At 41.1% G+C, this 12355-nt stretch overlaps 1 protein-coding gene across 2 annotated transcripts in view; it reads right to left on the minus strand.

Annotated features, from left to right (window-relative positions):
- The window catches only part of tep1 (telomerase-associated protein 1), a 44459-nt gene that overhangs the window by 22153 nt on the left and 9951 nt on the right, over positions 1-12355 (minus strand). Inside the window, exons 16-33 of one of the 2 annotated variants that reach the window (XM_078794780.1) lie at positions 11543-11664; positions 11407-11475; positions 11186-11329; positions 10371-10437; positions 10146-10310; positions 8519-8640; positions 8321-8434; positions 6755-6872; positions 6479-6667; positions 6218-6399; positions 6021-6141; positions 5757-5936; positions 4035-4127; positions 3541-3676; positions 3293-3452; positions 1761-1894; positions 1573-1661; positions 241-355 (exon numbers count right to left, since the gene is read on the minus strand). In XM_078794780.1, the coding sequence (XP_078650906.1) occupies positions 241-355; positions 1573-1661; positions 1761-1894; positions 3293-3452; positions 3541-3676; positions 4035-4127; positions 5757-5936; positions 6021-6141; positions 6218-6399; positions 6479-6667; positions 6755-6872; positions 8321-8434; positions 8519-8640; positions 10146-10310; positions 10371-10437; positions 11186-11329; positions 11407-11475; positions 11543-11664 (2320 nt within the window). Of the gene's footprint in view, positions 1-240; positions 356-1572; positions 1662-1760; positions 1895-3292; positions 3453-3540; positions 3677-4034; positions 4128-5756; positions 5937-6020; positions 6142-6217; positions 6400-6478; positions 6668-6754; positions 6873-8320; positions 8435-8518; positions 8641-10145; positions 10438-11185; positions 11330-11406; positions 11476-11542; positions 11665-12355 lie in introns of both variants that reach the window. The other variant, XM_058072998.2, reaches the window with a different exon arrangement.

Genomic DNA, 12355 nt, shown 5'->3' on the forward strand with positions numbered 1-12355 from the left:
GTTGTAGCTAGTAGTAATTAGTTGATTGTTGGGAAAATATCTGACTATGATCAGAAGGTAGGTAAGAAAAAATGACCCGGATACACAAATCTGAGTTTCCTTTAGGTAGTGTATTGATATTTACAATCATAAATCCCCAAATAATATAACTATAATTATTAAATATATTATTTATAATATATTTATTATATTATATATTTGAATTCAGTTCATGAAAACAATTGAACACTGACGGCTCACCGAGCATGTTGTAGGTGTCCAACAGGTGGTGCAGCAGGTTGTGGCGCACGTTAGCGTACAGGAAGTAATAGCTGGAGAGTAGTGAGCGGAGTGCCTCCTGTTGGTCACTTTGTATCTAATCATGGATACGATCAAACATCATCATCATCATCGCAGGAACATGAACCATGAAGATAAAATATGCTGCCTTTATAAAAGAGGTATTATTGTAGCGTTGTACGCCACCATTACACTTGCAGGCTCTAATATTTGAGTTACCAATGACATGCATGATAGAAGGCTAAATATTATGAAAAATATAATAGAAGTTCATTCATTCATTTTCTACCGCTTTTCCTCACAAGAGTCACGGGGGTGCTGGAGCCTATCCCAGCTGTCAGGTACACCCTGGACTGGTGGCCAGCCAATCACAGGGCACATATAGACAAACAACAATTCACACTCACATTCATACCTATGGACAATTTGGAGTCGCTAATTAACCGAGCATGTTTTTTTTGGAATGTGGGAGGAAACCGGAGTACCCGGAGAAAACCCACGCATGCACAGGGAGAACATGCAAACTCCACACAGAGATGGCCGAGGGTGGAATTGAACTCGTGTCTCCTAGTTGTGAGGTCTGCGCGCTAACCACTCGACCGCCGTGCAGCCCCATAATAAAGTTCATTCATTCATTTTCTACCGCTTTTTCCTCACGAGGGTCGCGGGGATGCTGGAGCGTATCCCAGCTGTCTATGGGCGAGAGGCGGGGTACACCCTGGACTAGTCGCCAGCCAATCACAGGGCACATATACACAAACAACCATTCACACTCACATTCATACCTATGGACAATTTGGAGTGGCTAATTAACCTAGCATGTTTTTGGAATGTGGGAGGAAACCGGAGTACCCGGAGAAAACCCACGCATGCACGGGGAGAACATGCAAACTCCACACAGAGATGGCCGAGGGTGGAATTGAACTCGGGTCTCCTAGCTGTGAGGTCTGTGCGCTAACCACTCGACCGCTGTGCAGCCCCATAATAAAGTTGTATAAAAAAAAATTACATTACATGTAATTGAAATGGAAAAAAGAGCAGTGGGGAAAAAAGTAACACATTGTATCAGAAAATATAAAATATGAAAGTGGCCCCCATAACCTAGGATCAATAGTGATCAACGGTGAAGCGGCGACTTCAGAGAAGAAAAAGCCATATCTCAAACTGGCCAAAAACATTTCCCAAAAAATTATCCCATAGCTTATAGCTTGTTTTTTCCCTTTTTCCCTTACTGTAAAAAGTAAAAAAAATAATGTACTTTATCTAGTTATACTGATGTAGATGATGACCAACCAGACTAGTAGACAGTTGCTGGATGGCGTCAACCTCACAGTGAAGAAAAGTATCAGTACCCTGAACGTCGGCCAGCACCCATAGGTGACCTGCAGGAGGATGCATGGGAAGAGTAAAACTGGGCCAAAGTAACAAGTTCTTCACAGTGGCGAGTTTGGGCGGGGGCAGATGAATTGGATTTACATTACCTGCTAACACAAGGTGAGCTCTTCTTGTGGCGTCTTCTGTTGGCAGAAGAAAATCCTTGAAGGCTTGCCTCACGTGGAGGTTGGACGAAGCCAGCAAGTCATCAGTGTTGCGGCAGTTGGACGGACTCATGAGGCTGCGAAAGATGATCCAGTTAGGTTTTACTTCATGTCTCCTCCCACCCAATAACTTCCACATCCCCGGAGAATCTGGCAGGGGAGGAGGAGTTGCGGCCATCTTTCACTCAACTTTACCGGTATACCCAAAACCTGAAGTTTATTATCAAACATTTGAAAGCATCACACAGTATTTTACATCCCGTAAGCACCTACTACTGTACCATGGCCCCTATTAAGAGTTTTTAACTGATTTCTCTGATAAAAAAATTTCATTACAAAGATATTTCAAGAAAACAACCTGACCGGGTCATTTTTGACCCACTTATGGAAGGTTGGGGTAGTAACACAAAAACAAAAAATTCTTAAAATGTATAAAAGGCAAGTTAAAAATGTGAATGGTATGATATCAAAACATGTTTTTTGAGGAATACCTGGAATATGAAATGCTAAAAAAATTTCATTACAAAGATATTTCAAGAAAACAACCTGACCGGGTCATTTTTGACCCACTTATGGAAGGTTGGGGTAGTAACATACAAACAAAAATTTCTTAAAATGTATAAAAGGTAAGTTAAAAATGTGAATGGCATGATATCAAAAACATGTATTTTGAGGAATACCTGGAATATGAAATGATACAAAATTTTCATTACAAAAGATATTTCAAGAAAACAACCTGACCGAGAAACAAAAAATTTTTAAAATGTATAAAAAGGTAAGTTAAAATGTGAATGGCATGATATCAAAAACATGTTTTTTGAGGAATACCTGGAATATGAAATGCTAAAAAAATTTCATTAAAGATATTTCAATAAAACAACCTGACCGGGTCATTTTTGACCCACTTATGGAAGGTTGGGGTAGTAACATAAAAACAAAAAAATCTTAAAATGTATAAAAGGTAAGTTAAAAATGTGAATGGCATGATATGAAAAACATGTTTTTTGAGGAATACCTGGAATATGAAATGATAAAAAAAATGTAATTACAAAGATATTTCAAGAAAACCACCTGACTGGGTCATTTTTGACCCATTTATGGAAGGTTGGGGTAGTAACACAAAAACAAAAAAAATCTTAAAATGTATAAAAGGTAAGTTAAAAATGTAAATGGCATGATATCAAAAACATGTTTTCTGAGGAATACTTGGAATATGAAATGATAAAAAAAAAATCATTACAAATATATTTCAAGAAAACAACCTGACCGGGTCATTTTTGACACACTTATGGAAGGTTGGGGTAGTAACAAACAAAAAAATCTTAAAATGTATAAAAGGTAAGTTGTATCTGATATCAAAAACACGTTTTTGATATCAGATAAGACTGGAGTGGAACAGTCATGTCTGGCGGGTCAATAAAATTGTCTACATTCCGCTTCCTGTCAAGCATCTCAATGGGCGGGGAAATATTCACCTTCGTAAACTCTGCACAATGCGGGTAAAGGTGGCCATGGGAACGCGTGCTTTGGGCCTCCTGCAGAGACGCAGCACCTCCTGCCATGTGATTGGTCCTTTGAGCGAGCATAGGTCATTGCATACGCACAGTAGGGAGTATAAGTCTCGCTCTCTCAGGCCTGAAGCAAGAGGAGAAGGACACATCTTTAGCAGTTTAGATTGGAAATACATGGAATCATAATCCAGCCTAGCACAATCTCATCATACCGGACGCGCTAACTGTTAGCGCAGCCAGAGCCCAGCGGAGTCCCTGTATGTCCCTGTAGTGCGAGCAGAGTCTCTCCAGGCTGTACTGGACCAACTGGTTTAAAGACTGAGGCAATTCCTGCAGGCTCTCCTTAAGCTGAGACACAAAGATGATGTTTTTCATAGCCACCAGGGGGTGTATTGGCATGACATTGGGGGATACTCAAATTCTATGTGAATTTCTAGTTCAGGCACCTGTTCAATGTTAGTGCGGCCCCCACAAGTTTGATATGGATGCTGTATGGTATCATGTACCCAGAAAAAATTATTACGTTTGATTAATGTTCATGTTAAAGGTTAAATAACTGTTAATAGTTATCCTCCCTATCCGCGTGGAAGTGGTAAGTTTTTGGCTTTTTAAGTTTAAAGGAAATAACTCGGAGGCTACCGTGTGAATTTCTAGTTCAGGCACTTGACAGATATGAATTAGAGAGGAAGACAGGATAGCATTTAACCTTGTCAAAGGAGGCAAAGTTCCTCAGGTCTTCACAGGCCATGTGCAGGTAGAGAGGACTCTCTGCACCTTTCTTCATTATCAGCGTCTGCAGCTGCACACATAGCAAGCATACAAGGGGGGTTATGCTGAAGGAAGCTAAGGACATGTGAGAAGACATCATACAGAGATGATGAACAGATCAACCAGAATCTAGAAACTCATTGGAAGCTCTAGGAAGTGTTTATCTAAATATTAATATCATTTTTTTGTTGGGGTGCCCAAATTTATTCACCTGCCTATTTTTGTTTAAATAAATATTGCACACTTTCTGTAAATTTGATAAACTTCATGCCACTTCTCATCTTATCACTGTGTTGGTTTGTTATATTCATTCATTCATTTTCTACCGCTTATCCTCACTATAGTGAGAACCCTATAGGGTCGCCGGGGGGGTGGGGGTCCTGGAGCCTATCCCAGCCTATATGATATATTTAACTGGAATGGCTGATCCCAACAACCATTCATTCATTCATTCATTCATTTTCTACCGCTTTTTCCTCACAAGGGTCGCGGGGGTGCTGGAGCCTATCCCAGCTGTCTTCGGGCGAGAGGCGGGGCGCTGCCTATGTAGGTCTGTCACCATGGATTTTGCTGGACGATAATTGGCATACAAATTATTGCAGATAAATGATATTGTCAACATTATTTTGAGATGATTTTTTCATTAATGTAAAGATTATATATGGCATAATAATAATGAGTACATCGTATCAAAGTCAGAGTGCCAAGTTTTGCTAAACTAAGCTAACTCAGCTAGCTTCCATTCACTCTCCTTGGGTTGGTGTTTGTGATGACATTCTACCACACAAACGTTCCTTCTTGTCACGATGGTTTGTTTAGTAGAGAGACAGGAGGAAATCTAACACGCATGCACATTTAATATATCAAGGCCAGAAAAATTATCACACTATTTGTACTTATTGTCATGACAAGCCTAGTGTTATGCTTGACATTAATTTTTCACCTGCACAGATGACGGTGAGCATCAGCTAAAACGCTCCAGGTGAAACACTGAGGTTTGCTTGTACTTCACCTCCAAAGATGCTGACGTGCAACATCTGCTTCAACGTCATATTGTGCAAGTGATATGTAAGTAACTTCATTTTGCTGAATTAATACACCACAAGACCCCGAGTTCAATTCCACCCTCGGCCATCTCTGTGTGGAGTTTGCATGTTCTCCCCGTGCATGCGTGGGTTTTCTCCGGGTACTCCGGTTTCCTCCCACATTCCAAAAACATGCTAGGTTAATTGGTGACTCCAAATTGTCCATAGGTATGAATGTGAGTGTGAATGGTTGTTTGTCTATATGTGCCGTGTGATTGGCTGGCCACCGGCCTCTCGCCTGAAGACAGCTGGGATAGGCTCCAGCACCCCCCGCCGCGACCCTCGTGAGGATAAGCGGTAGAAAATGAATGAATGCATGTTGGAGTAAGCAAACAATGTTGTTATACTAGTGTATCCTCATCAGCAGACTTGTGTATTGCTGATGGTTATGCTGTGATAATTATGACAATTAGTAAATATGATCTTATTGTAAATATAATAATTAATATTGGCATTTTTCCTTTTTTATAATTTTTTTTTTTTTTTTTTTTTTTTTTTTTTTTAAAGGCACCCATATCTGATATGTAAACGATACCCAACCCCAACGATGGGTTAAGCAAATAAGCACAAGGAACCTGGTTGTTGAAGGCAGAGTCACTGAGTTTCTTCCCGAAGGCCTCCAGTCCTTTCTGGACTATTTCCTTTCGCTCCATCATGGTGAGCTGTGTCAGGCTGAAGAGTAAAGTGGACATCTTTTTGGTCACAGCTTGTAACAGAGCCGAGTTGGAAGTGGCACTAAGGACCAAACAAACACCCTGCCAAAGGTAAAATGACAACATTTTACATCTTCATTGTGCAACTTCTCATACAGATTCAATGCTGAAATCAAGGTGACTGACCTGCGAAAGGTGTTGCGGTATCCAATCAAAGCTGAGATGATCCACGCCATCCACAAGCAGCACAAGAGGTCTGCTCCTCTTCATGTTCTTCAGAGTAGCGTGAAATTCCAACAGCAATTCCCTGAGATTGCAAGAAAAATTGTCAACTAACATTACTGTGAGTGCAGAGACAAGATGATGTGCAATTTATAACACACTTGTAAGAAAGAGATAAAGGTGATTCATCCACATTCAGCATCTTCAACCAGCGGAGGAGACACCTCAGGAGGTTGTCCACGCAGCAGGGTGACGGACTGGCGGCTGCAGAATAGGAGATGACATCACACGTCATGTTTTTCTTGGATTTAGCTCCAGTTTTGAGGGCCTCTGCTAGAGCAGCCTGCATGGAGAGAACAGAAGCAACGTTGTCCACTGACTCATTCGTCAAATTTTGGGTCTGTGAAGATAAAGCAATTCACCATGAAGATCGTTTTGCCCTGTCCAGGGGCTCCCGCCACCACCATCAGCCCTCCTTTGGCCTGGACCTGCTCCACCATCTCCACAGCAGCCGACAACAACTTGGCCCTGCTGAGGAACTGCCTCTGCAGGGCCCCCTGGTGGACTTCCTGCTCTAACACCTCAGATTCTTCATCGGAGTCTTTGTCCTCCTGATAACAGGCGGAAAAAAAAACAAAAAAACGCTGGTTTGGAGTCTCAGGCTGGATTTGTTACTTTGACAAGGGAGAACCACTCACGTCAACAAAATGCTTCACAAGAGCTGCCCAGAGATCCTCCTGCACTGTTTTGGCAAAGTCCTCCAGGTTCTTCAAATAAGGCTTCCCCTCCACAACACCACCCCACTCACACTGGTAACTGGCAGAGTGACACATGTGCAATGCAAGTTTGTTAATGTTTCATATCTGCCCAAAGCACATTCTAAAATACCGTATTTTCTGGACTATAAGTCGCTCCGGAGTATAAGTCGTACAAGGCCAAAAATGCAAAATTAGGAGTTTAAGTAATTTATTTTCCAAACTACTTGACCAAAACAGACATTACGTCCTCTTGGAAGGCAAGTTCTAACAATAAAAGAATAGAGAACAGGCTGAATAGGTATGCTAACACAATAGTTAGCTACACAAAAAATAAACATGAACAAAAAAGGTGTCCAGTGTCATTTATAAGTGGCTCTAGAGTATGTCACACAAGGCCAGAAATGCATAATTAGGTAGAAAACACCCCCATACATAAGTCGCACTGGAGTATAAGTTGCATTTTTTTGCGGGTAATTTAATTTAAAGGTGTCTAGTGTTTATGTAACATGAACAGTTTTTCTCATTTATAAGTCGCTCCGGAGTATAAGTCGCACAAGACCAGAAATGCATAATTAGGTAGAAAAAAAAAAACATACATAAGTATGTATAAGTAAATAAGTATAAGTCACATTTTTTGCGGGTAATTTATTTTACAAACTACTTGACCAAAACAGACATTACGTCCTCTTGGAAGGCAAGTTATAACATTAATAAAATAATAAAGAACAGGCTGAATAGGTGTAAGATATGCTAACACAATGCTTATTCAGCTACACCAAAAATAAACATGAACACAAAAGGTGTCCAGTGTTTATGGAACATAAACACTTATCATTTATAAGTCGCTCTGGAGTATAAGTCACAGGAACAGCCAACCTATGAACAAAAAGTGCGACTTATAGTCCGGAAAATACGGTACTAGTACAGTGCGAACTCAATTAGAATTGTCCGTGGTTGGTTTTATTTATTTTTGTTTTAATGTTGACAATTTATGCCCTCATTTTTCATCGGTTTAACATTTTCCGTTAGCGTACAATATGGCGTGTGTCTTGTGTTGGTAATACAGTGCATAAGTCAGACTGTGTTCCTAATGTATTTTCAGTTGTCATTTTTTTCCCCCACACAAGGCCCATGTAGGTTTGGATTTTTTCGCCCCCTTAATAATAATAATAATAATAATAATAATCTGAAAGTGGGACAAACGTGAAAAAAGAACACATTCAGTCTGCTGTATGTGTTCATGTCTCTTGTGGGTGATGGGCAAAATTACAAAAAAAGTACAATATATGGACAAAAGTAATGAATCAGTGAGCGATGGAAAGCTCACTCCAAAATATCGTAGAAAGTCTTCCCAAAAGAGTGGAAGCTGTTTTAGCTGCCAAGAAAGGGAAACCAACAACTAACTTATTTCCTCATGTTGGGTGTAGTCCCAATACTTTTGTCGATAAAGTATATCTTGGATCTATGGAGTTATCTTGCAAAAAAAAAAAAAAAAAACTAACTCACTTGTTAGTGACCTTCACCCCCACGTCCTGGATCCATTGCTTCAGAGAAGCCAGTTTGGACTCCGACTCCTTCGACTCGGGGGAAAAGTGGGACCTCCAAGCCATGGGCACCGTTCTAAGAAACCACAGAAGAACTCCCGCCTTAAATACTAAGTTGATAAAGATCACGATGTATGAAAATAAAACGATGGGCACATACTTTATGGCATCTGGATCCCTGAAGTAGCAGAACATTCGTTTCTTTGCTGTGTCGCTGTCGAGAGCCTGAAACTGACGCATCTCCATCTCTGTGACCGACAGGCCTTCAGGAGCCCCCAGCAGCTGTGCACATTGAACAATGTGAGGTTTACATCTTTAACCCTCCCCTCTTGTGTTAGGGTCGGCACCGACCCGTTTTACATTTTAATGCATAAAAAGAATCACATAACATTTGTTTTTTGCATCAAGGCTTTTTGACTTTGTCAGGAAACTCTATTTCAACAAAAGAAAACCAAAAAATATTTTTTACTACATTTTAAAATGGTCTGGTTGAAATTATGACCACTGTATTGTTAGGGTCGGTTTTGACCCGGTTATAATAATATGACTATAAAGCAATATTTTGAGCCACAACTGAAATCATAAGTGTACAATTAGCCAACACAATGACAACCAGCTCCTCTTCTCATCATGTAAGCTTCAGGGGATTCTCATTTTGACCAATTTTCCAGTATACCAGCAGAAAAACAATGTCCAGACATGTGAGGGGAATTCACTCATTTGACTGATGGATGATTTCACATTTACAATTTGGATCATGGAAAGAATGGCAAGAAGTACAGTGAACCAAGATCTGGACCTGTTCTGCTTTTTCATTTCACTTTATACTAAAGTTCTGTTGCTGAAAACAAGAACTTTTTCTACCTTTTCTTGACATTAATATATCATTCATTCATTCATTTTCTACCGCTTTTCCTCACGAGGGTCGCGGGGGTGCTGGAGCCTATCCCAGCTGTCTTCGGGCGAGAGGCAGGGTACACCCTGGACTGGTGGCCAGCCAATCACAGGGCACATGTAGACAAACAACCATTCACACTCACATTCATACCTATGGACAATTTGGAGTCGCCAATTAACCTAGCACCTCTCGCCCGAAGACAGCTGGGATAGGCTCCAGCACCCCCGCGACCCTCGTGAGGAAAAAGCGGTAGAAAATGAATGAATGAATTAACCTAGCATGTTTTTGGAATGTGGGAGGAAACCGGAGTACCCGGAGAAAACCCACGCATGCACGGGGAGAACATGCAAACTCCACACAGAGATGGCCGAGGGTGAAATTGAACCCTGGTCTCCTAGCTGTGAGGTCTGCGCGCTAACCACTAGACTGCCGTGCCGCCCCGACATTAATATATATGGGTCAAAATTGACACGAACACCATAGATGTTTCTTTAGTGATTAATACTAAAATGAGAAAATAAATAAAACTAATTGATTTAAGAGATATGTTCTATATCCCTCAGTAATAGCCAGGTAACAAAAGAACCTTCAATTTATTAATAGGATTCTTTTGAGGTTCATTTTACCATTTTTGGAAATTGAAATGGAGACAAAAAAAGGCCTCCATGCCCACACCAAAAGTATTAAAACCAACATTTTCATGGATGAGGAAGCCTAAGAAGGTAACCAAGACATGAGAAGCAAATTTGATGGTAACTTATTGTTTTTAGTGTATTTTATAGCTGATTTAATACATGGGTCAAAACCGATCCGTTAACATAAGACATGATACCAGAAAGCTAACACAAGAGGAAGTTTAACCACAAGAGGGCGGTATTTCTTATCTTACCCATCTGTACTGCGGAAGATCTGGTAGAGCAGGTCTGGGCGGCACAAAGCCGTACCTCTCACCCAGGATCCCCACCAGCATCTGACTGCGACACACTTCTGCCAGGCAGAGCTCGGAGGCCCGGCCCGTCTCCTCCTCCGTGACACCCCAGCGCAATTCCACTTCCTGCAGATGGAGGCAATGTTGTGCAGCACGGCGCCGCAGCTCTGGGAAGACGCTGCGTACCAAGATGTCACGCTCGGCATGCATGTCTCGGAAGGTGGATGAGATGAAGACGCGCATGCCTCGCCACCTGTGGACAGATGAAGAAGATGATTACCTAAAATTACAACATAACCCAGAGCTCTTCAGCAAAAGGTTACCGCAGTGGTCTCAAAAACTAGTTTGAGGCCCCCGTCTTGATATGAAAGTTTAATGTTAGTGCGGCCCGCACAAGTTTGATATGGATGCTGTATGGTATCATGTACCCAGAAAAAATTATTACATTTGATTAATGTTCATGTTAAAGGTTAAATAACTGTTAATAGTTATCCTCCCTATCCATGTGGAAGTGGTAAGTTTTTGGCTATTTAAGTTTAAAGGGAATAACTTGAAGGCTACCATTTAGGTCGCTAGCTCTCTAGTTTGCGAGTTAGCATGTGTCTCAAGACCCTGCAGTTGCGCAATATGTTGTAAATAAAAAGAGTATAAATGTGAATATAGTCGTGTTTTGTCATGTCTACAGGGCTCTAATAATGCTTTGTTCATTTTAATCTGAAAAAAATAATTTGTCTACCCACCAACTATATGTGGTTTCTTAAGTTTTTATTATTTGCCGTTTTATTATTATTATTATTATTATTATATTTATTTATTACTGCTTGATAGATTTTCTTTAGTCTTGATTTGTTTATTTATTTTTCACTGAAAAAGTTTGTATATTTTTCTGTTTTTAATGAATGCGTTGTTTTTTTGGGGGGAAAACCTGATGCGCCCCAGCCTTGCCCAGACCCTAGCTCCAGTGGCCCCCAGGTAAATTGAGTTTGAGACCCCTGGGTTACCTTAACTTCGGGGTGGTTGGGATTGACATGACGCTGTCTGTTGTTTCAGGACCTTTGGCTCCCTCTGGTGGTGGGACCTTGTATATTTTATCCAAATGCTCCAGGTGGTCCAGCAGCCTGGAGGACCCTCGCTCAGCCACAAACCTGATCAAAAACCACATACACAAATGTCATCATACTGACTGAAATGCCATCAGAGGATATTTGGGCTGATCTTCTACCTCAGCATTTGTTCACTGAAGCCGAACAGCTTCACATGGTTCCTGTCAAGGGCGGCTGAGTCGTCGTCCCTGGAGAAAAAAGGAATGATTGCAACAAGTATGGATTGTTGAAGCTTTTTAGTTAGTAACATCTTACTGTCTGGACAAGTTGATGTCAATGAAGAGGCCTTTGTTGCTGGTTTCCTTCCTGTGGTTTTTGATGGCCCACTCCACATCACTGCAGAGCCAGCTCTCAGTCAGAGAGATGATGTTGTCCACCTGAGGTACCATAGTTGGAGCATACATTAACAGGTATGGTGGGTCCATGTAGACATGTAAAACTCAAACTGGCGGTGGAACTGTCCTTTAGTGGACACTAGGGATCGACCGATATGTTTTTTTTGGGCGGCCGATGCCGATTTTTTTCCATCACCCTTAGTCGATGGACGATTTTGCTTGGGCTGATATTTGTGGCCGATACTGCTTTTGATCCCTCAATTTACATGAAAAAATGACCATGATAACAAATATCACAGGTCTCATGTTTAAACAAATATTTATTGAAATGTAAACACTGAACACAGTAGGATTCAGCTTTCTTAAACACACATTTAAACGGCAATATCAACTTTAAAAGGAATATATATTCAACCATGTGCAAAACTTTTCTGTCGTAGTTTAAATTTATCTAGCATCGATGTGATGACTACTCCTCCGCAGCGTGACGCAGCGTGATGCAGCGTGACACGCTGTTTTTGGGCTTTCTTGTTGTCCCACTGTGACTTAAACTGTTATGCCTAGCGATCACCCAGTGAAATGTGATGGGCTTAGTAAAGTGTTAAAAGCAAGCTAACTCTATTACTTGTGAAATCGCGCCCTCGATGTGATTCAACAGTGAGGGCGGGGTACCGCCACTACGTGTGTTGCGGGGTCCTCTGGGATGCCTGACTGTAAATCATGCGGCGGAAAA

The sequence above is a fragment of the Doryrhamphus excisus genome, linkage group LG11 (genome assembly GCF_037039965.1).
Source record: "Doryrhamphus excisus strain RoL-2023G ecotype Guam linkage group LG11, RoL_Dexc_Guam_v1.1, whole genome shotgun sequence".
NCBI lineage: Eukaryota > Metazoa > Chordata > Actinopteri > Syngnathiformes > Syngnathidae > Doryrhamphus > Doryrhamphus excisus.